Genomic DNA, 20,588 nt, shown 5'->3' with positions numbered 1-20,588 from the left:
TCCAGGTATTTAATGGGAAAAAAAAGTGCAAAAGAAAGTGGCTTAATCCTACCAGATCTAAAATTATACTATAAAACATCAGTCATCAAAACTGTCTGGAATTGACTAAGAAATAGAGTGGTGGACCAGTGGAATAGACTAGGTGCAACAGCAGGAAATGATTATAGTAATCTGCTGCTTGATAAATCCAAAGAGTTCAGCTATTGGGATTAAAAACTCTGTCTTTGATAAAAACTGTTGGGAAAATTGGAAGTTAGTATGGAAGAAACTTGGATTAGATCAACACCTCACACCCTATAAGATCAAAATGGATACAGGATTTAGACATAAAAAACAATATTATAAGCAAACTGGGAGATCAAGAAATAGTTTGCCTGTCAGATCTATGGAAAGAGAAGCAGTTTATGACCAAGGAAGAGATGGAGAACATCATTAAAAACAAACTAATTAGCTTTGATTGCATTAAATTTAGAAGTTTTTGCATAGACAAAACCACTGTAACCAAGATCAAAAGAAATGTAGTAAATTGGGAAATAATTTTTACAACTAGTACTTCTGACAAAGGACTCATTTCTAAAATATACAGAGAACTGAGTCAAATTTTAAAAAAGCTATTCCCCAATTGACAAATGGTCAAAGGATATGCAAAGGCAATTTATAGATGAGAAAATCAAAGCAATCCATAGTCATATGAAAAATTGCTCTAAATCACTACATATTAGAGAAATGCAAATTAAAGTATCACTAAGGTACCACCTCACACCTCTGAAATTGATCAATATGACCAGAAAGGACAATGATCAATGTTGGAAGGGATGTGGGAAATCTGGGACACTGATACATTGCTGGTGGAGCTGTGAACTTATCCAACCTTTCTGGAGAGTAATTTGGACAACAAAAATGTGCATACCCTTTGATCCAGCAATACCACTACTGGGTCTATACCCTGAAGAGATGATGAAAAAAGGGTAAAAATATCACTTGTACAAAACTATTCATAGCAGCCCTGTTTGTGGTGGCAAAGAATTGGAAATCAAGGGGATGTCCATCAACTGGGGAATGGTTTAATAAACTGTGGTATATGTATGTGATAGAACACTATTGTTCTATTAGAAACCAGGAGGGATGGGAATTCAGGGAAGCCTGGAAGGATTTGCTTGGACTGAAGCTGAGCAAGATGAGCAGAACCAGAAGAACACTATACATCCTAACAACAACATGGGGGTGATGGTCAACTTTAATGGATTTGCTCATTCCATCAGTGCAACAATCGGGCACAATTTTGGGATATCTGCAATGGAGAATACCATCTGTATCCAGAGAAAGAATTGTGGGGTTTGAACAAAGGTCAAAGACTGTTACCTTTAATTTAAAAAAAAAAACTGTTATCTTATTATGTAATTTTGCTATCTCTTATACTTTATTTTCTTTTTCTTTTTTTTTAGTTTTTGCAAGGCAAATAGGGTTAAGTGGCTTGCCCAAGGCCACACAGCTAGGTAATTATTAAGTATCTGAGACTGGATTTGAACCCAGGTACTCCTGACTCCAGGGCCGGTGCTTTATCCACTGCGCCACCTAGCCGCCCCTATTTTCTTTTCTTAAGGATATGATCTCTCTCTCATCACATTCAACTTAGATCAATGTATGCCATGGAAACAATGAAAAGATCAACAGACTGCCCTCTGTGGGGGTTGGGGGGAGAGAAGCAAGATTAGAGAAAAAATTGTAAAATTCAAAATAAATTAATTAATTAAAATTTTTTAAATTGGCTGGAGAAAAAAAGAAATGATAGCTTCAGCAATAAGAAAAGAAAAAGAAATTGAAGGGATTAAAATTAAATAGGAAGTAACAAAACTCTCACTCTTTGCAGATGACATGATGGTATACCTAAAGAACCCTAAAAAATCATCTAAAAAAAGACTAGAAACAATTATCAACTTCAGCAAAGTTGCAGGATATAAAATAAATCCACACAAAACCCCAGCATTTCAATATATTTTACTAGCAAGATACAGCAGCAAGAGCTAGAAGGAGAAATCCCATTTAAAATAATTTCAAACAATATGGGCAGCTAGGTGGAGCAGTGGATAGAGCACCGGCCCTGGAGTCAGGAGCATCTGAGTTCAAATCTGGCCTCGGACACTTAATAATTACCTAGCTGTGTGACCCTAGGCAAGCCACTTAACCCTATCATCTTGCAAAAACAAAATAAAATAAAATGAAATAAAATAAAAAATTTCAAAGCATATAAAATGCTTGGCAGACTCAGAAACTCTATGAAAACAACTATAAAACACTTTTCACACAAATAAAATCAGATTTAAATAGGGCAAATATCAACTGTTCATGGATATACTGAGCTAACATAATAAAACTGACAATTCTACCTAAATTAAACTATTTAGTACTTACCAATCAAACTTTCAAAAAAATTACTTTAATGAGCTAGAAAAAATTGTAACTAAATTCATATAGAGAAACAAAAAGTCAAGGATATCGAGGGATTTAATGAAAAAAAGTGCAAAAGAAGGTGGCTTAGCCTTATCAGATCCAAAAGTATATTATAAAACATCAGTCAGGGACAGCTAAGTGGTGCTGTAGATAGAGCACCAGCCCTGGAATTAGGAGGACTTGAGTTCAAATTTGGCCTCAAATACTTAATAATTGCCTAGCTGTGTTACCTTGGATAAGTCACTTAACTCCATGGTTTTAAATAAATTTTTTTTTTAAATAAAGCATCAGTCATCAAAACTATCTGGTACTGGCTAAGAAATAGAGTAGTGGATCAGTGGAATAGACTAAATGCAAAAGAGACAGCAAGAAATGATTATATTAATCTGCTGTTTATTAAACCCAAAGAGCCCATTTTCTAGGATAAGAAATGTGTCTTCGATAAAAACTATTAAGAAAATTGGAAGTTAGCATGGCAGAAACTTGGATTAGACCAGTACCTCACACCCTATACCAAGATAAAATCAAAATGAGTACAGGATTTAGAAATAAAAGACAATATTATGAGCAAACTAGGAGATCAAGGAATAGTTTACCTGTCAGATCTATGGAAAGGAAAGCAGTTTATGATCAAGGAAGAAATGGAGAATATAATTAAAAACAAATTGGATAATTTTGATTACATTAAATTAAAAGGCTTTTGCACAAACAAAACCACTGTAGCCAAGATCAAAAGAAATGTAATAAATTGGGAAACAATATTTACAACTAAAGTTTCTGACAAAGGACTCATTTCTAAAATATATAGGGAACGGAGTCAAATCTTCAAAAAAAAAGCCATTCCCCAATTACCAAATGTCAAAGGATATACAAAGGCAATTTTCAGATGAGGAAATCAAAGCAATCAAAACAATCCATAGTCATATAAAAAATTACTCTAAATCATTACTGATTAGAGAAATGCAAATTAAAACATCTCTGAGGTACTACCTCATACCTCTCATATTGTTTATATGATCAGAAAGGACAATAATCAATATTGGAAAGGATGTGGGAAATCTGTGACTCTAATGCATTGTTGGTGGAGCTGTGAACTAATCCAACCTTTCTGGAGAGCAATTTGGAATTATGCCCAAAGGGCAATAAAAATGTGCATACCCTTTGATCCATCAACACTACTACTGCTACTACTGGGTCTATACCTTGAAGAGATCATGAAAAAAGGTAAAAACATCACTTGTACAAAAAAAAATTCATAGCAGCTCTGTTGTAGCAAAGAATTGGACATCGAAGGGATGTCCATCAATTGGGGAATGGCTGAACAAATTGTGGTATATGTATGTTATGTAACAGTATTGTTCTATTAGGAAACTAGGAGGGATTGGATTTCAGAGAAGCCTGGAAAGACTTGCATGAATTGATCTTGATGAGCAGATGAGCAGATGAGCAGATGAGCAGAACCAGAAGAACATTATACACCCTAACATCAACATGGGAGTGATGATCAACCTTAATGGACTTGCTCATTCCATCAGTGCAATAATCAGGGACAATTTTAGGGGATCTGTGATGGAAAATACCATCTGTATCCAGAGAAGGAACTGTGGAGTTTAAACAAAGACTATTACCTTCAATATTTTTCAAAAAGTTGTCTTATGTACTATATAATTTTGCTATCTCTAATATTTTATTTTTTCCTCAAAGTTATGTTTTTTTTTTCCCTCTCAACCCATTCAATTTTGATCAATGCATAGAAACAATGTAAAGATTATCAGATTGCATTCTGTCGGGGGGGGGGGGAAGGGGGAAGGAAGGGAGAGTGGGGGGGAAGTAATTGTAAAATTCAAAACCTTACCAAAAAGTGATAGGTAGAAACTACTACTACTGTATATAATTGGAAAACAAATAAAATATTTATATAATAAAAAATAATATTTTTGTCTATAGCCATTAGGTCCTTCTCTTGAACATGACCTTCTCCTTCAATAAAATATTTAAAATTAATCCAGTCTAGTATAAAATTTTTCATCAATAATTTAAATAGATGGTATATTTTTCTTTTTTTTTATTTTAGGAAAATGGGGTTAAGTGACTTGCCCAAGGTCACATAGTTAGGCCATTATTAAGTGTCTGAGGTCGCATTTGAATTAGGATACTCCTGACTCCAGGGTCAGTGCTCTATCTACTACACCACCTGGCTGCCCTGATGGTATGCTTTTTTTTTTTGTAGGTTTTTGCAAGGCAAATGGGGTTAAGTGGCTTGCCCAAGGCCACACACACTGTGCTTTTCAATTGTACAGCATACAAATTTATTAGGAGCACTAGACCCCTTAAATTGCAGAGTTGTACACAAAAACAAGTTATTATGGTCTAAAGTAGTAAAAGCAATGAATCTCTTATCAGTATATTGACTTAGGAAATTACAAATTAACATTGTATATTTTGTAGTGTATTTTGTACTTTGTTAAACATTTTGCAATTCCATTTTAATTTATCTCAGGCAATGAACCACGTGTGGCAACCTGTAGGGAGATTTGACACCTCTGCTCTAAAATATTGGATTAAATCTAATAACGTGAAATAAAATGGGTTAAACAAAAATTCTTACCTGTAAGATCAAAAATTCAATTTCACAAATGAGAGGTGTAGTTAGATAGCATTTGGCATAGGGGGTTTAGTGGCTGCAAGGTTTATATATGTCAAAACTACAATATAGGTAGCCAGACATAAAACAACTCCTTTTAAGAGAGTCATATCTACCAAGAATTGGGAGGTGATTGACCATGCTTCATCTGGAGGATTAGCTTCTGTTGTAGGCACAAAGTTTAAGAATGACAATGAAATGTTTTTTCCCTTTTGTTCTGACTCTTCTTTCACAATATGATTAACATGGAAATATATTCAACACGACTGTACATGTATAACCTACATCAGATTACTTGCAGTCAGAGGAAAGGGGAGGGAAGAGAAGGGGAGATTGAAAACTGTGGAATTCAAAATCTTACCAAAAATCAATGTTGAAAATTATCTTTACATGTGATTGGAAAAAAAATAAGATTTAAATTTAAAAAAAGAGAGTGACAATGATGAGCTATGGTGTCATTCCCAAAAGGTTACTTTGAATGGAGAAGGCCTTGAGTTACATAAACATTGGTTGAGACCACTGGAAATGTCCTCATTGGAGGGAAAAAACTTATACTGGTAGGGATGGAGGTGTCAGGTTAGCTATCTCCAGGTATCTAAAGGGTCATTTTTAAGGAACAAAGATTAAACTTGATCTTAAACTAGCAACAGTGGGTAGAAGGTGTAAAGAAGTCAGTGTAGGATTTTAAGCAGTTTTCTTGCATGTTTTGGCAAGAATTTCTTTTCTATTGTGTGTTGGATTGAAAGACCCTCAATGACTCTTCCACTTTTGAAATTCTATTACTCTATGAGACTGCTATCCATGAAAGTAGAGGGAAGGGTAAGACCAAAACTTCAAAAACTTCCTGAGGGTCACAATGTGGAAGACACTCCCATAAAAGGTGAAAGACAACCAAATGGGGAAGTTAGGTTAGTGACCCAAATAAAGAAGAGTCTTTTTCACTAGAGTTTCTGAGGGAGGTAGAAAGGACTTGAATAGGCAATGGCCAGTGGATCTAGGATGAATAATGCCTACAATTAGTGAGTAGAAGAGAGACAAAAGAGGATTAAGAAATACCTGTTAAAGGTTAGACTCCCACAATCATGACTGACAACTGTAAAAATAAAGTTCAGAGGACTGAGATACTGCCAAATTCAAGATAAAAAAGATTTTTCCTGATAACAATACAACACAAGAACATAATTCCATAGAGAATGAGCACATTTATATTCGAGCATAGCAGACCAAGGGTGAACAAATGGTGTTTAAAGCCAATTCTAACATCTAAGTCACAGCTTCTGGAAAAAGTTCCCTATTTGTGGTGTTGCTCTCCCATTCAGTGTCTATTTCTCTGTAGTGGTTTGTATTAAATTCATATTGATGATGATTTTCATCCTTTATAATCGAAGAAGATCCTGACTTGCAAAATTATGCTCATTATAGTGAGGGGGTGCTGTGCAAAGACATTCTTCTTACTTGCCCATTCCAGAACCATTCTATGTATGGCCTGATAGGAATCAGGACCTTGGGTGATGCTAAGGATGCTGTAGGAGTCCCTTGGTCTTTAAATTGATTTCTCTTCCTCCCACATCAAGCGAGGCTCCATGATTTACCATTAACACCAGACAAGCACCAGTATATGATTTTTGGTTACAGCATGTGACAACCCAATGCATCCAAGTTGGTCTCCCAATCATCAGTATGGCTTTTCCTTTCAGATGTTTCTCATCTACTCACTAATCTACTCATCCTTTAAGATACTGAAATAGAGGGTGGCTAGGTGGCACAGTGAATAGAGCACCAGCCTTGGAGTCAGGAGTACCTGGGTTCAAATCCGACCTCAGACACTTAATAATTACCTAGCTGTGTGGCCTTGGGCAAGCCACTTAACCCCATTGCCTTGAAAAATCTAAAAAAAAAAAGATACTGAAATAGACAGTTAATAGGTAGTGTACTATCATGGAGCAAAAAATAAAAGATAGGGGTAGAAATAATGGTTCATATTTATGTAGCACTTTTAGTCTCATTAAGCATTTTCCCCATAAAAGTCCTATCAAGTAGGTCTTGCTCCCCTTTCTTCCCCCCAGATTCTTCCTTTTCCTCCTTCTCTCTGTAAACTTGAGATTCACTCCAATAAACAGTTATATGGTTACCATAGTACGCTAGCTAGCCCCCATATCATTCTCCTTGCTTTCTCAAGATCTACCATCTTCCTCTCCTCCCCAACCCTGTATCACCTTATATTAGGAGACTTAGATTCAACCTCTTGATGTTCCATTAGTTATTCTTTCCTTCCATCTTTGTCTCACATAGGATTGATCATACATTAGACCATCAACTATAAGTGTTCAAATTCCCTAAAGTAGAATCTGATCCCATCTGACCATAACACCTCATTTATCACTTCATCTTTCCCTATGCTTCAATATTTTTACTGCTTCCTCACCCTCTTGGTCACCTCTTTTCCCTCCAATCTTGAGGACCTTCTCAGATCATTATCCTCCTCTACCTTTACAATTTTCCCCCCCTCCAACCTCAACCCCCTAATTATCAGAGGAAGGACTTTGGGTCCTCTCTCCTTAAAGTACCAGGAAACCAATGAATGCAAGCTGGGGACTGGGATTGGACTGTCTCCTATCTATGGCTTGTTTTGTTTGGTACAGAGCTCCGAGAGAGTTACAAAGCTCCAGAGAACAGGTGAATAGAAATCTAGAAGCAGAATTTTGCAGACAAGTAATTGAGAAGAGGCACCAACAGAGCCACAATGTGAGATATACTTGACCTTTCATGGACTCTGTGTTCTGAAGCAAGGAATGGACCCAGTCAGTGGCTATATCTTATTAAGCAATGAATATGATAGGGCAAGTTTTGTAAGTAACTCTTTAACTTTTAAGTTCACACTCTCCAAGGACTCAGGGGATATTTTAAACAGTATTTTCCAATTTAGGAGACATTTTGCACTTCAGGTCTTGCTATGTTTTCAGTAAGGAACTCTTTGTAAAAATTATTTGATAATAATTATGCCAAAGAGCATCCTGCCAATTGATAGTAGGGGGAAATATACTAGAAAGAGAGCTTGATCAAATACTTGAAAAATAATTATCCATATAGGTTGGTGTTCAGGAAGGGCAGGAACAGGGGAGATACACAAAGCTACGACAGGTAAGTTTAAGTGATGTTCACCGGTGAACCTTGCAAGATGAAATAATACCTTCCTTTTGTCTCTGGAATTACAGTAAAACTGCAGTTTTAGTCACCTCTCTGAGGACTTGTGTGGGCCATTCCTTCCTCACTTTTAGCTACATTTTCATTTTTTTTTATTTTCATTTATAAGCAGAATATCAGTCTGAATTTAGTTCAGTTCATTGAGTAATATATCTATTAGCAATCAAATGGAGGACAGACATTGTGCAACCACCAGATAAATAGAATTTGGAAAGCATACTCTGTTTTTTCTTCTCATTAATATGATTGTCTCACCTTTCTCCTTAGACACTCATTTGTAAGGATCCCACCACTTGCGCAGGTAATAAATTTAAATAACAAAAACAATGCTGAACTTTCAACCTTAGACTTCTAACCCTTAAAACTGTTTAACATATATAATATTTGTGTGTGTGTGTGTATGTGTGTGTGTGTGTGTGTGTGTATATATATATCTGTCAGTGTATTTATTTGGATGGAAAGACTGGGATAACTCCATGGGGACCAAAGCTGTGTGTCTTATGACTGCTTGTGCTCTTCTGGCCTGGTATATTCATGCATCTTTCTCAGACTTTGAACAACCCTGGAAGATGTTCCTCATTCATTCTTTAACTAAAACTTCTATGTTTGTGGTAAGATAAGAATTTCCTTCCATGTATATTTCAACTCATTACTTATTTTAAATAAAATAATATAATCTATTAGTTTCTACTTTTAAAATGTAATTGATTTTCTTTTAGATTAAATCAGTCAGATAATTCTTACTAGGTATTATCTTTATATTGCAAAAGGAAACAAAACTGCTTATTAGCTGTTGACATTTACAAGTAGGAAGATGACTGGTATAGATTATGTGATTAAAGGAGATCTTTGACTTTTTTTAACATGAAAAGTATTTCATTAGTTCTTTTTCTTTCTCATCTCTTTTCTTCTTCTTTTATTGTAATTTTGCTGTCATGATTACTCTCAAAATCCTCCTTATATTTGAAAAAGGCAGACCAACATAAAGACAGTCTCATAATCTCCAGAATCATCAAAGGTCAATAACAAAATTCAAAATGACTGGAGATGGATTAAGATGCAGTGCATGAACTTGATCTTTCTAAATTAAGGTCTTTTTTTACAGATCTCAGTTTTCCTGAGGCAAGAAACATTCAATGTCTAAGGGCTAGATAAAAATTGAGACTAAAGGTCTAATTTGCCACCACAAAATTATCAGTCTGAGAGGGGAAGACCCTCAAAGTTTCTGGCCAGAACAGAAATCAATTGTTTTTACAATAATTTTTGTCATGAAAACCAAACAGTAGGATTAGACTGAGGCATAGACTAAGGGTTAATATAGATCATTCAATGGATGTCAGAATAATTTAGGTTTAAAGACATAGTCAACTTGCTCCATTTGAAATACAATGGACTTTTTAAAAAGTCTGTTTTTCCAAAACTATACTTCAAGAAATCATAAATGAAAATTGAATGGGACAAAAAAGTAAGTTGTCCCAGCTTTTGGAAAAAATAATTATTTTAAAAATATAGCCCCTAAATTTTAAAATATATAACAAAATAGAAAAGTTTGGAAGAAAAGATATTAAGCTTTATTTTGGACATATTAAGTTTTTGACATCAAGTCAAATATGTCTGAAGGACAGTTGGCTATGTGAGACTGAAGGTCAGCAAAGATTGACGCAGGATGATAAATTTGAGAATCTTCAGCCCACAGATGGTAATCCATGGGAGCTGATGAGTGATATATATTAAAGTGATAAAGTGATAGGGAGAAGAGTACCAGAACCCTGAGAGAAATCGAGAGTTTAAAGCTGTGATTTGGAGGATGATCCAGCAAAAAGGAGACAGACAAAATATGATCAGATAACTGGAGAAGAGAATAATCAACCGTGTCAAAAATGAAGAAATGTCAAGGACAATGAGGATTGAGAAAAGGCCATTGGAAAGATTGAGAAGAGAAAAAGAGGGAGGGCACCTAGTGTAGGTGTCCTTTTTAAGGAGTTTAGCCTCAGAGGGCAAGTGAGGGTTTTTTTCTGGACATAGATATGTTTGTAGGAAGTAGAAAAATAAAATGTAGAAAAATGTAGATCGTAAATTGAAAATGTGAACCAATGGGGATCTTAGAGGAAGCAGTCTATTGCAGAATGAAATGGAAATGCTTTAACAAGTTTTAGCCTTCATAAAGAGTCAAACCACTTCATCATGTGAGATGAGGATAGAGGAGAAAGTGGAGAAGATTCTTGATAGGAGATGAGAGGTGAAAATAAGTAGTACAGAGATACCTAAGTTTTTCATTTCTCTTCACAGAGATGGATAGAATTGTAGAAAAATTGGATGATAGAACTCTGGAAAAAAATTGAATGAAAATAGAAGGAATACCAAAAATTGATCTTGTATTATGGCATAAAAACCTCAAGAATAAATGTAGAAAAGCAACATAATTAAAAGCATTTTATGTAATCAAAATTATACTCAAAAAGGGCCTTAGAAGCAATCTTTAGTGGGGAAGCCAAGACATGGAAATGAGGAGGAAAAGAATTCAAGTAAGAGGAAAAATTCTATTAAAAAAAAAACAATATAGAGTGTCTTGTTGCAAGAACTCTAAGGAGGTTAAGTGTCACTGGATTAAAGAGTATAGATATGGATTAATGGGGAGTATGATATTAGAAGATTTGAAAGATAGGAGGGAAGGTAATTTAAATGCCCAGCTCCAGGAGTTATTAATGAGTCAGTGGAGCTTATCAAATGGGAGGATGGCTTGGGAAGCTCAATCTGACAGCAGAGGTGAGGATGGGCTGGAAGGGCAAGAGATTTGAAGCAGGGGGGCTTAACTAGCATGTTAGTGCAGTTGTCCAAATCCAAGAATCATTAAATTGCATAAATATCTCTGATCTTGTGACATTTTTAACAAGTTTGTACCCCAAAGATCTCTTGTCAGAGTGGCCTGTGGGGGGGGGGGGGGCGGGGAGTGGTGCCTTGGCCCTGGTAATTCAAGATAGTATTTGTTAAAATCAGGGCAGGTCTTGAACTTCTGACTCACTCCAAGGCCAGCTGTTTATTTAATTGTGTATAAATACAAAAAAGTGTTAACATTATCTTCTTTCTTTTTTCCTCAGGCGACAGCTTTTGAAAAAATGAATATAGTAGGTTTTTGGGAATTTTATGATATTCTATTACAAGGGCAAATGACAGCACCAATTTCCAATGAAAATATCACAGTGATCGACACAACAGTTAATGACATACTAGTACGTTATTATGTGCCAAAGAAGAAATCACAAGAACTGAAAAAAGCACTTATTTATTTCCATGGAGGAGGTATTAGTTTGGGTAACATTGGTAAGTAAACCCTTCCCTAGACCCAAGTCTGTGTTTTCTGTTAAATCAAGAAATTGGGCTTTCATCTCTCTAGAAATACTTTCTTCTGACAAAGATCCCAAACTAGCTAAACAAAGGAGATTGGTTCTTGCCTTTTGTTATCGAAGACCAGCAAAATGACATCTCTAATGTTTGAGACAAATGACAGTGAGTCTTATTGTGGCTGGTCAGACCAATATGAGCTCGGAATGCTCTACCACCTGTTGGGCACAAATAGTCCACGTGAACATCTGGGGTGGATACTCTAAGCCTTTGGATATAATCTTCCTTGAAGAAGTTTTTGTAGATTTCTTGGACCATGCTGTGGGATTCCTTGCTTGTCGTGGTAATCAGGCCAGGGTTGGGCAAGTAGACAATTTTTGGGTTACCTTTTCTAGCCCCTGATCAGTGTGAACCTCAAAAGGGCTGCTCAGTCACCCAGGGGGCTACCAAATCCCACTGCTTCTTTCAGTGGAGAAACAACCCTATGACCTGAGCTACCTGTGTGCAGGTTGTGACTACAGCTCCCAGTGTATCTGCGCCTGCTGCTTTGTCACTTGCCTGTTGCCACAGGGCTTTGAGGAATGGTTTGAGTGATGGCTTTTGTTGCCTGCATAAATTGGATTTAAGTAAGGTAGAGCTGCATAAAGTCAACTGCCTCACTCTCTCTTCCAAAGTCATCACGATCCAGCAAAGCAAGATAGAGGCAAGACAACTGGTGATGGTTTTGGATGCAGTGGATGACCTTGGCGTCTTTGATGTCTAACCAAGCTCCAAGAACTGGCTTCATGGCCATCGGAACAAATTGTTCTCCCCCACCCATTCCACCAGTGGAAGACTTACAAAGCAAGCAAACAAAGAAAGCTATATACAATATGAGTAGGAAATACAATTCATATTAATTTGATTCTATTGTGTGTTTGGCATAGTGTCGAATAGTGTAAAGAATAAAGATAAATGTTCCCTATTCTCAAAAAGCTTAAATTTTCCTAGTTGTTTTATCAGTCTTTTTTTCTGTCATGTCTGACTTTTCATGACCCCCTTTAAGGTTTTCTTTTTTTCTTTTTAATTTTATTTATTGAAGGCAATGGGGTTAAGTGATTTGTCCAAAGTCAGACAGCTGGGAAATTTTTAAGCGTCTGAGGCCAGATTTGAATTCAGGTCCTCCTAACTCCAGGGCCCGTGCTCTATCCACTGCACCACCTAGCTGCCCCTTATTTAGGATTTCCTTGGCAAAGACACAGGAGTGGTTTGCCATTCTTTCTTCAGTACATGTTAGAGATAAGGAAACTGAGGTCAAATATGAAATCAGGAAAATGAGTCTTTGTGACTCCATCAGCAACCTTATATTTACTGTGTTACCTATATACCTGAATTCTCCCATACAATTTTAACAAAATGATAGAACATCATGAAAAGAAAAAGATAATGAAAGATCCTATTGGAATACTGAAGAATGCAGTCTATCCCTGTGGATTTTGGGAAGACATAGGACTTGAAAGATGATTTCAAGAAGACAAGAGATGGCAATGAGTAAAAGATATCTACCTGTATATGGAATGAGAAAGTTTTGAGAAAATGTGAATGGAAAGATTTTGCATAGGTTGTAATATGTGAATATTAGTAAATATACATTTATGCATATATAATATAAATATAAGGATTGCTAGTATTTATATGAATATGTGTATGCATTAACTATATCAAGAATCCTTTATCATTGTTATATCTCCCAGATTAAAGACTTCCTTACTGAACATTTATCTGGGGAAATTCTCCCTGATACAGAGAAAAATGAGACATGATTACTCCCACAGTAATACTTGAATAAGATCCAAACTCTCATGCTATCCTCCCTTGAAAGAGATTGGAATTTAACTAGGGAGTTAGTGTGGGGGGGAGTTTTTTTAAGTCCTGTAATTCTTGAAAATGCTTAACAAATGTTGGTCTATTGAAAATCAGATCTTAAAGAAATATTTAACATTACTATTGTTTTCATCAATAGGAGGCAACAAATTATATATTTACATGGTTTGGGCAACTATTTCAAGGTAAATCATGATTCAAATTTATCCCCGGGGTCACTTCTGTACTTATTATCTTTGATTTCCATTGGATATTTTTAATTTGTTTCATTTCTTTCAGCCCTTATCCATTATGATACTTTTGCAAGATGGACAGCAGACAGACTAGATGCTGTTTTTATAGCACCTGAGTAAGAAAAATATTAATAATTATTTTGAATATATTTTGATATATTTAATATATTTAATATTTTTGATTTTGATCACATTGAGATAAATTTGGTCAACATACAAATGATCCTTATTCCCCATGATTCCTACCTAATTCCCACCATTTTGACCAATCTTTTTGCATAACTGGGGTATTCCTAAAGCCACAGTATTCAAGATGAGATTATATATGAGGGATCATGAATGCAGAGGATAGGCCTCACTCCAAATCCCTTATGTGCAGATGAGAATACTTAGGCCCAGTAAAGGGAAATGATTCACCCAAGGTCACACAGAGAATAACTAGAAAAGATGGGATTTCACTCTCTGACTCCATTTCTAGTTTTTGTCACACTATACTTCATTACCTCTACCCCTCTGAAACATTTAAGTACTAGATATAAATATCATTTATCTTCAATGTCGTCATCCAATTTTGCTCCATTTCATGCCATAGGACTAAGGGTAACAAAAGCTCCCACTAATTTACAATTCAGTATGAACAACTGTATCAGCCTTGTATTGTAAGAACCTTCTAGTTACAAGATTCCAGGATTTACTTGGGGTACTTTTCCAAATGTGCCATTATCTGGTCATTTCGGTCATTTCTGACTCTTCATGACCCCATTTGGGGTTTACTTGGCAAAGATGCTGCGGTGGTTTTCCACTTTCTTCTATAGCTCCTTCTAGAAATGAGAATACAGAGACAAATAGAGTTAAACAACTCGCTAATGGTCACACAGGTAGAAAGTATCTAAGATCATATTTGAACTCATGAAAATAAGCCTTCTTGACTCCAGGCCTGGCACTCTATTGTGATGCCCAGTTTCCCCTTCTAAACTTAGAGAATATCTTTAAAAAAAAAAACAAATATTATCTATTCTGGTAAGCAGAGTTGGTCAGGTATGTTTAATGCAGGTCCATCACCTAATTAGATAGACCAGAATGCCAGAGAGAAAGAATGGAACTATTTGAGAAATTTAGATCATCCTTGGGGAAGGGTCCTGGAGGGGGAGGACAGTTAATACTCTTTTTAGGTTCCTCTGATAGGAACAGGACCTCTGAATTAATTGGTCTAGGGTTATTCCCAGGAGAGAAAATGACCCTTATCAAGGTATATAGAAGCTTTCTCTGCAATTTGTTTTCTAGAGAAAGAATTTCAAACACACAGCATTCCAAGTACAACCAGAACCAGACTAAAACATAATTGAGAAATATTTCACAAAATAAAGACAACATAATAGTAAATAAATAGTGCTACTATGTGGTTCTCTAAATCAGGAATCCTTTTGGAAAGTTAGTGATCCTTCTTTCCATTTGAGTTTGACTGATTTAGAGCACAGTGAGAGGTGAACATAATTATCTGTGGTCATAGAGTCAATATGGAACAAGAAACAAGACTTGAACTCATGACCTCCTAACCTGGAAATCAGCCCTCTTTTTACTGCCCTTCACTCTCCCAGAACCACTGGGAAATGAGCCTGAGTATTTGAAGTATCCTGTATCATTCCCACTCACCTTAAACTTCCTTCCAATTTGGCCCTAGTTATCTATTCACAGGAATGTGAATGTCAATGAAAAGTGAAATCCTCCTTCTCTCATCATTCTGGCTCCTAGCGATCAATTCTTTAGGCCAAGTAATTGTTAGATAGAAAAACAGGGCTATTAGTGGGAAGGAAGACTTCTCCCATTTTGTGTAAGAATGAATTAACTAGAAATAAGCCTATTTTATAATTCTTTTTTTCTTTTTACTTTGGAAGCTAGATGGCATAGTGGTTAAGAGCACTGACCTTGGAGTCAGGAAGAGAGGAGTTCCAATTTGGCCTCAGACACTTGACACTTATTAGCTGTGTGACCTTGGGCAAGTCACTTAACCCTGACTGTCTCATATCCAGGGTTATCATCCTGATTCATATCTGGCTGCTGGACCTAAATGACTCTGGAGGAGCTCCCCCTCACTCAAAACCAGTTCATGAGCTTGTGCTAGCATGTCGTGGTCTTCTTCAAGACGGAAGGACAAACATTACCACTTTGGAAGTTATGTGCCAGGAATATGCTTATAACACAAAAGTTGATTTGCTTTTTTTTTAATGTAACTATACCTTTAAGGAATTGTTAAACACATTTATCCTTCCCCATAGGCCCTATAATCTGAATTTTTTGAAATTATCCTATATTTAGCTCTAGATCAGTACTGTTATGCTGAAATAGAAATGTGGGCCATTAATATTTCCATAAGAATCCTTGCAGGTTATATAACTTAAAAACCACATATTGACATTATCTATGTTCTATTCTATTTTTATTTATTTGATTAACTATTTCCCAAATGCATTTTAAACTGGTCAAGACAATACTCAGCAGTGTTGCTCTCTTTTCTGTAAGACCATTTATCAAATCAATGTAACACAGAATGGATAAGACCAACTAGGCTGTTTTCAAAATGATTACATAAGTAATTATTTTGATTATATAAAAAAAAATTTTAAAAGACAACTAATTAAAAATTATTCAACCACAGATAGACAATTCCATTCGAATCCTGGAAATTTCCTCTAATTAAACAGTATGAATAAGTTAAATTCATTTGACATTTTCTCCTTTAACCTGATCTGCTACTTTCAAGGTAACTGTTACCACTGGCTCTTGGGCTTTTGGATCCTGATTCACTCTATCTCAAATCCCATATCCCACAATGTAATCTTCCCAAGGGCATTTCATCCTTGTCTCTATATCCTTATACCCAAGTACTCTGCCTGGATCAAGGCATGTTTCATAAAGGCATGCTGAATCAAAAATTTTCATTTGCTTCCTAAATTATTATAAATTAGTAAATGAGAGTTCCAGGGGAGTTGAGATTATTCTTTTTGAAGGCAATTTACATGGAGAGATTCTATAATGGAGAGATTCAGCTGGAGCAAAATGTTAAATGTCTGCTTATCCTTCTCTTTGGTGATAGCTCAGTGGTATCTTTTGAATTCAGATTTGGTCTCAGACACTTACTAACTGTGTGAGCCTGGGCCCATGAGTAGACCTCCTTTGCCTTAGTTTACTTATCTGTAAAATGAAATGGAGAAGGAAATGGCAAGTCATTGTAGTATCTTTGTCAAGAAAACCCTAGGGACAGCTAGGTGGCACAGTGAGTAGAGCAGCAGCCCTGGAGTCAAGAGTACCTGAGTTCAAATCCGGCCTCAGACACTTAATAATTACCCAGCTGTGTGACCTTGGGCAAGCCACTTAACCCCATTGCCTTGCAAAAAGAAAAAAAGAATTTCATTTTTTCTTTTAAAGCTACCGAAAAATTCCTGAACATCACCATCCAACTCAGTGGAATGATGCTTATGAGTTTCTGAAGTTTTTCCTGCAACCTGAAACTTTAGCCAAATATGGTATCGATCCAACCAGAATCGGTATTTTAGGAGACAGCACTGGGGCTGGCATGGCAACAGCTTTGATTCAACAGGTAGGATGTTGCACTTTTATCCTATTGCTTCTATTACAATGAATGTCTATGCTGTGCCCACTGTTGTGTGGAAGACAGGCCTTTGGGCTTTTAATTCAGAGATAAGGATTTAAATCTTGGTTCTGCTACTTACCAGCTATGTGATCATTGACAAATAACTTATTGTTAGGAAGACTCTCCATATTGGGAAGATAATCCTGCTGATTCACTTGAATGATTTTGGGGTTTTTGCTTATTTGTTTGTTTGGGGAGGCAATAGGGGTTAAATGAGCAAGTCCACACAGCTAACAAGGTCAGAGGTCAGATCTGAACTCAAGTCCTCTTGACTACAAGGCCAGTACTTTATCTACAGCACCACCTAAGCTACCCTCATATAAATGTTTTATTCCTAATATAATTCAAACTTTGAAATTGACTTTTTCTTTCCTACTGGTATGGAAATATTCTGATTTAAGATTATTGTCTTTGCAGCTCATGGGTGACCCTGAAATTCCCATTAAACCTAAAATTCAAATATTAATTTACCCTGCCTTGCAGATGGTTGATACAGACTTGCCCTCCTATAGGGAAAATGAATATGGCATAATGTTGAATAAGGATTTGGCAATAAGAATTATAAGAGACTTTCTTACCTCTGATGAATCTCTTAAGCAAGACTTGAAGGCAAACCAACATATACCTATCGAATATAAGCATCTCTTGAAGTTTGTCAACTGGAGTACCCTGCTTCCTGAAAGATTTAAAAAAGGTCATGTTTATACCAACCGAATTTATGGAAGTTCTGATATAATAGAAAAGTTTCCAGGAATTATAGATCCAAAAATAAATCCATTGTTAGCTAATGATTCAACATTGAGTCTTCTACCACTAACTTACATACTCACATGTCAACATGATCTCTTAAGAGATGATGGAGTCATGTATGTTTCCCGCCTGCGCAGGAATGGAGTCCAAGTGTTCCATGAACATGTTGAGAAAGGATTCCATGGGGCTTTCCTCTCCATTATTTGGCCATATAATTTAGATATTAGTTTGCGATTAATAGATAATTTAATTATTTGGCTAAATGAGAATTTATAGTTACTCTGTATGTATATATATATATATATATATATATATATGTAGAAGATATATAGACTTTTCTGCTATCTCAAAGAAGAGGAATAAGATGGCAGAAGGGAGAGAATTTACAGTTTTAAAAAATTTTGAACTGTTAAAAATTTTTTATGTGTAATTGGAAAGAATAATAAGATACTTTTAAAAAAGAGCTCATGTTCATTGTAATAAAAAGGGGGGTACTGCATACACATAATCCCTAACTTCTATGTGACTTGTGAGTCATTTGTTTGAAATTGAAGATATATTTCTCTTAGAAATATTTTAGTCTAAAGTTATTAGACATTCTCCTGATCAAGGCCAGTCCCTCCATTTGTATTCTTGACTCCCTTGATCCCCTCCATTACCTTCTGCAAAAATCTATCCAATATCATCAATCCTTCTCTAATCTTTAGATAAAATGAAAGATAACCTCCACTAAAGCCCAAGTCATATACTATCATGCTGTCTCAACATAACTGAGGCAAAGTCAAGTCAATAAAACCTGGAAAATAATGCACATGTTTACTGCAGCACTGTAAATAGAAAGAATACCATCAAAAAAAAAGTAGAAGCTGAATGCTCTGAAGTGGAAATGGCCAAGCTTGACCCCAAAGAGCAGATGTAAATGGAACTTTCCTCTCTCGCCTATACACACATCTTTACAGATATCGAAGATTACTGGGTGTAGAGGTCTGCATAAAAAAACAGATATTCTCTAGGTATTAGTTGGGTTTGATCAATTCTATTTATTTCTCTTTTTTATCCCTTGCTAGTTCACTGGGGTGCCAGGGATGGGGGGAATAGTCGGGGAGCCAGGAGAATAGAGGGAGAAATCGTGATGTAAGAATAAAAAAGATACCAATAAAATGTTATTACAATAAAAACTCTTTTTAACTTTTTACTTGTTTTTAATATCAAAACATGGTTCAGTATGGGATTGGTCCAACAACTGCCTCAGAAAAGAAAGGGAAAGTCATTGTAGTCTGTATTATTGCCTGGGACCCTTCTACCACCTAGTGGTAGACCTCGCAAATGGCAACATCGGCATGCTATTGCTATAGTCATATAGGAAATCTGCATTCATTTTTTTATAGGATATTTTATTCCTAAATACAAAAACAAGGCCAAACACAGAACAATCACAATTGTGAATTTGACAAAAACAAATTCAAAATGAGATTCAATCGCCTAATTTAGAATTACTTATGTTATTAATTGGGCAAATATTTGCTTTATTAAAAAAAATCTTAAGATAAACAAATACTTATGGCTCTCATATCCTCTGGATCTTTCAGGCAGTTAAGTGATTGGGAAAATGTAATCTCTAAATAGAAGGATGTATAGGAAATGTGTATCTCTAAAAGCTCAATTGTTTTCCTTGTCATCTTTCCCCAATGATATCCTCGGTATAAAGAAAACATAGATTTGGAGTTGAGAGAGATCTTACAGATCATCTAGTCCAACATTCTTATTTTACATATGAGGAAACTGAGACTTTACAAGGTAAAATTACTTGTCCCAAGAAGCTGGCAAAGTGTCAGAGTATGGAGGTTAAGCCAAGGTCCCTTACCCCACATCTAGCACTTCTCCCACTGAACCAAAGTTCATCCCAATTTGTGAAGAATTCTTGAACTCAAGGAAATGAGCATGGATATTTGAGAATATAGTTGCTGATGTCTTCCCTTACACTATTTTTTATCCAGTATTCATTTTTAATAATGGCATCTTTCATTATCTCTATGGTTCGACTTTGGTTCTGCCCTGTTGATATTTGTTAGTGCCAAAATCCAGGTCCATGGCTAGGCAAGGTTATGGTATGTGATTCTTACCCTCCCAGCTTCACCCTCACCTCAATATAGTAACTGCTCTTTGACCAGTCACTCACTCCTTCTACCCCACCAAAGCCCGGCCCTGAAGAATACTCCATTTTCTCCATTTTGTAGACCTGTCTATTTTCTACTTCCCAGAACTCTTTCCTCTATGACAGCTAGCTTTCTGAACCTAATTAATGCTTTACTGTAAAAATGAGTAAATGTTTGAGCAGGAAACCACTGCGACTTCCAAGATTTTGACCCAAGTGCAAATATTAGATAATTTAGCCTTTCTAAGTGGGAAGGCAATGAGAAAGGGAATAGAAAGTAATGGATATGAAGGG

General features: G+C 36.0%; 1 protein-coding gene across 1 annotated transcript; it reads left to right on the top strand.

Moving 5' to 3' along the window:
• The first annotated feature begins 8,770 nt into the window (after positions 1-8,770).
• On the top strand, positions 8,771-18,415 carry LOC141491628 (arylacetamide deacetylase-like). The gene is made up of 5 exons (XM_074192528.1): positions 8,771-8,910; positions 11,398-11,620; positions 13,784-13,853; positions 17,164-17,335; positions 17,807-18,415. Exons 1-5 carry the CDS (start codon positions 8,776-8,778, stop codon positions 18,413-18,415), a joined length of 1,209 nt encoding a protein of 402 aa, XP_074048629.1. The 5' UTR covers positions 8,771-8,775.
• The last annotated feature ends 2,173 nt before the right edge of the window (positions 18,416-20,588 follow it).

Source organism: Macrotis lagotis, chromosome 6, assembly GCF_037893015.1.
Source record: "Macrotis lagotis isolate mMagLag1 chromosome 6, bilby.v1.9.chrom.fasta, whole genome shotgun sequence".
NCBI lineage: Eukaryota > Metazoa > Chordata > Mammalia > Peramelemorphia > Peramelidae > Macrotis > Macrotis lagotis.
The sequence above is the reverse complement of the archived record's forward strand: the minus strand, read 5'-3'. Positions and strand labels throughout refer to the sequence as shown.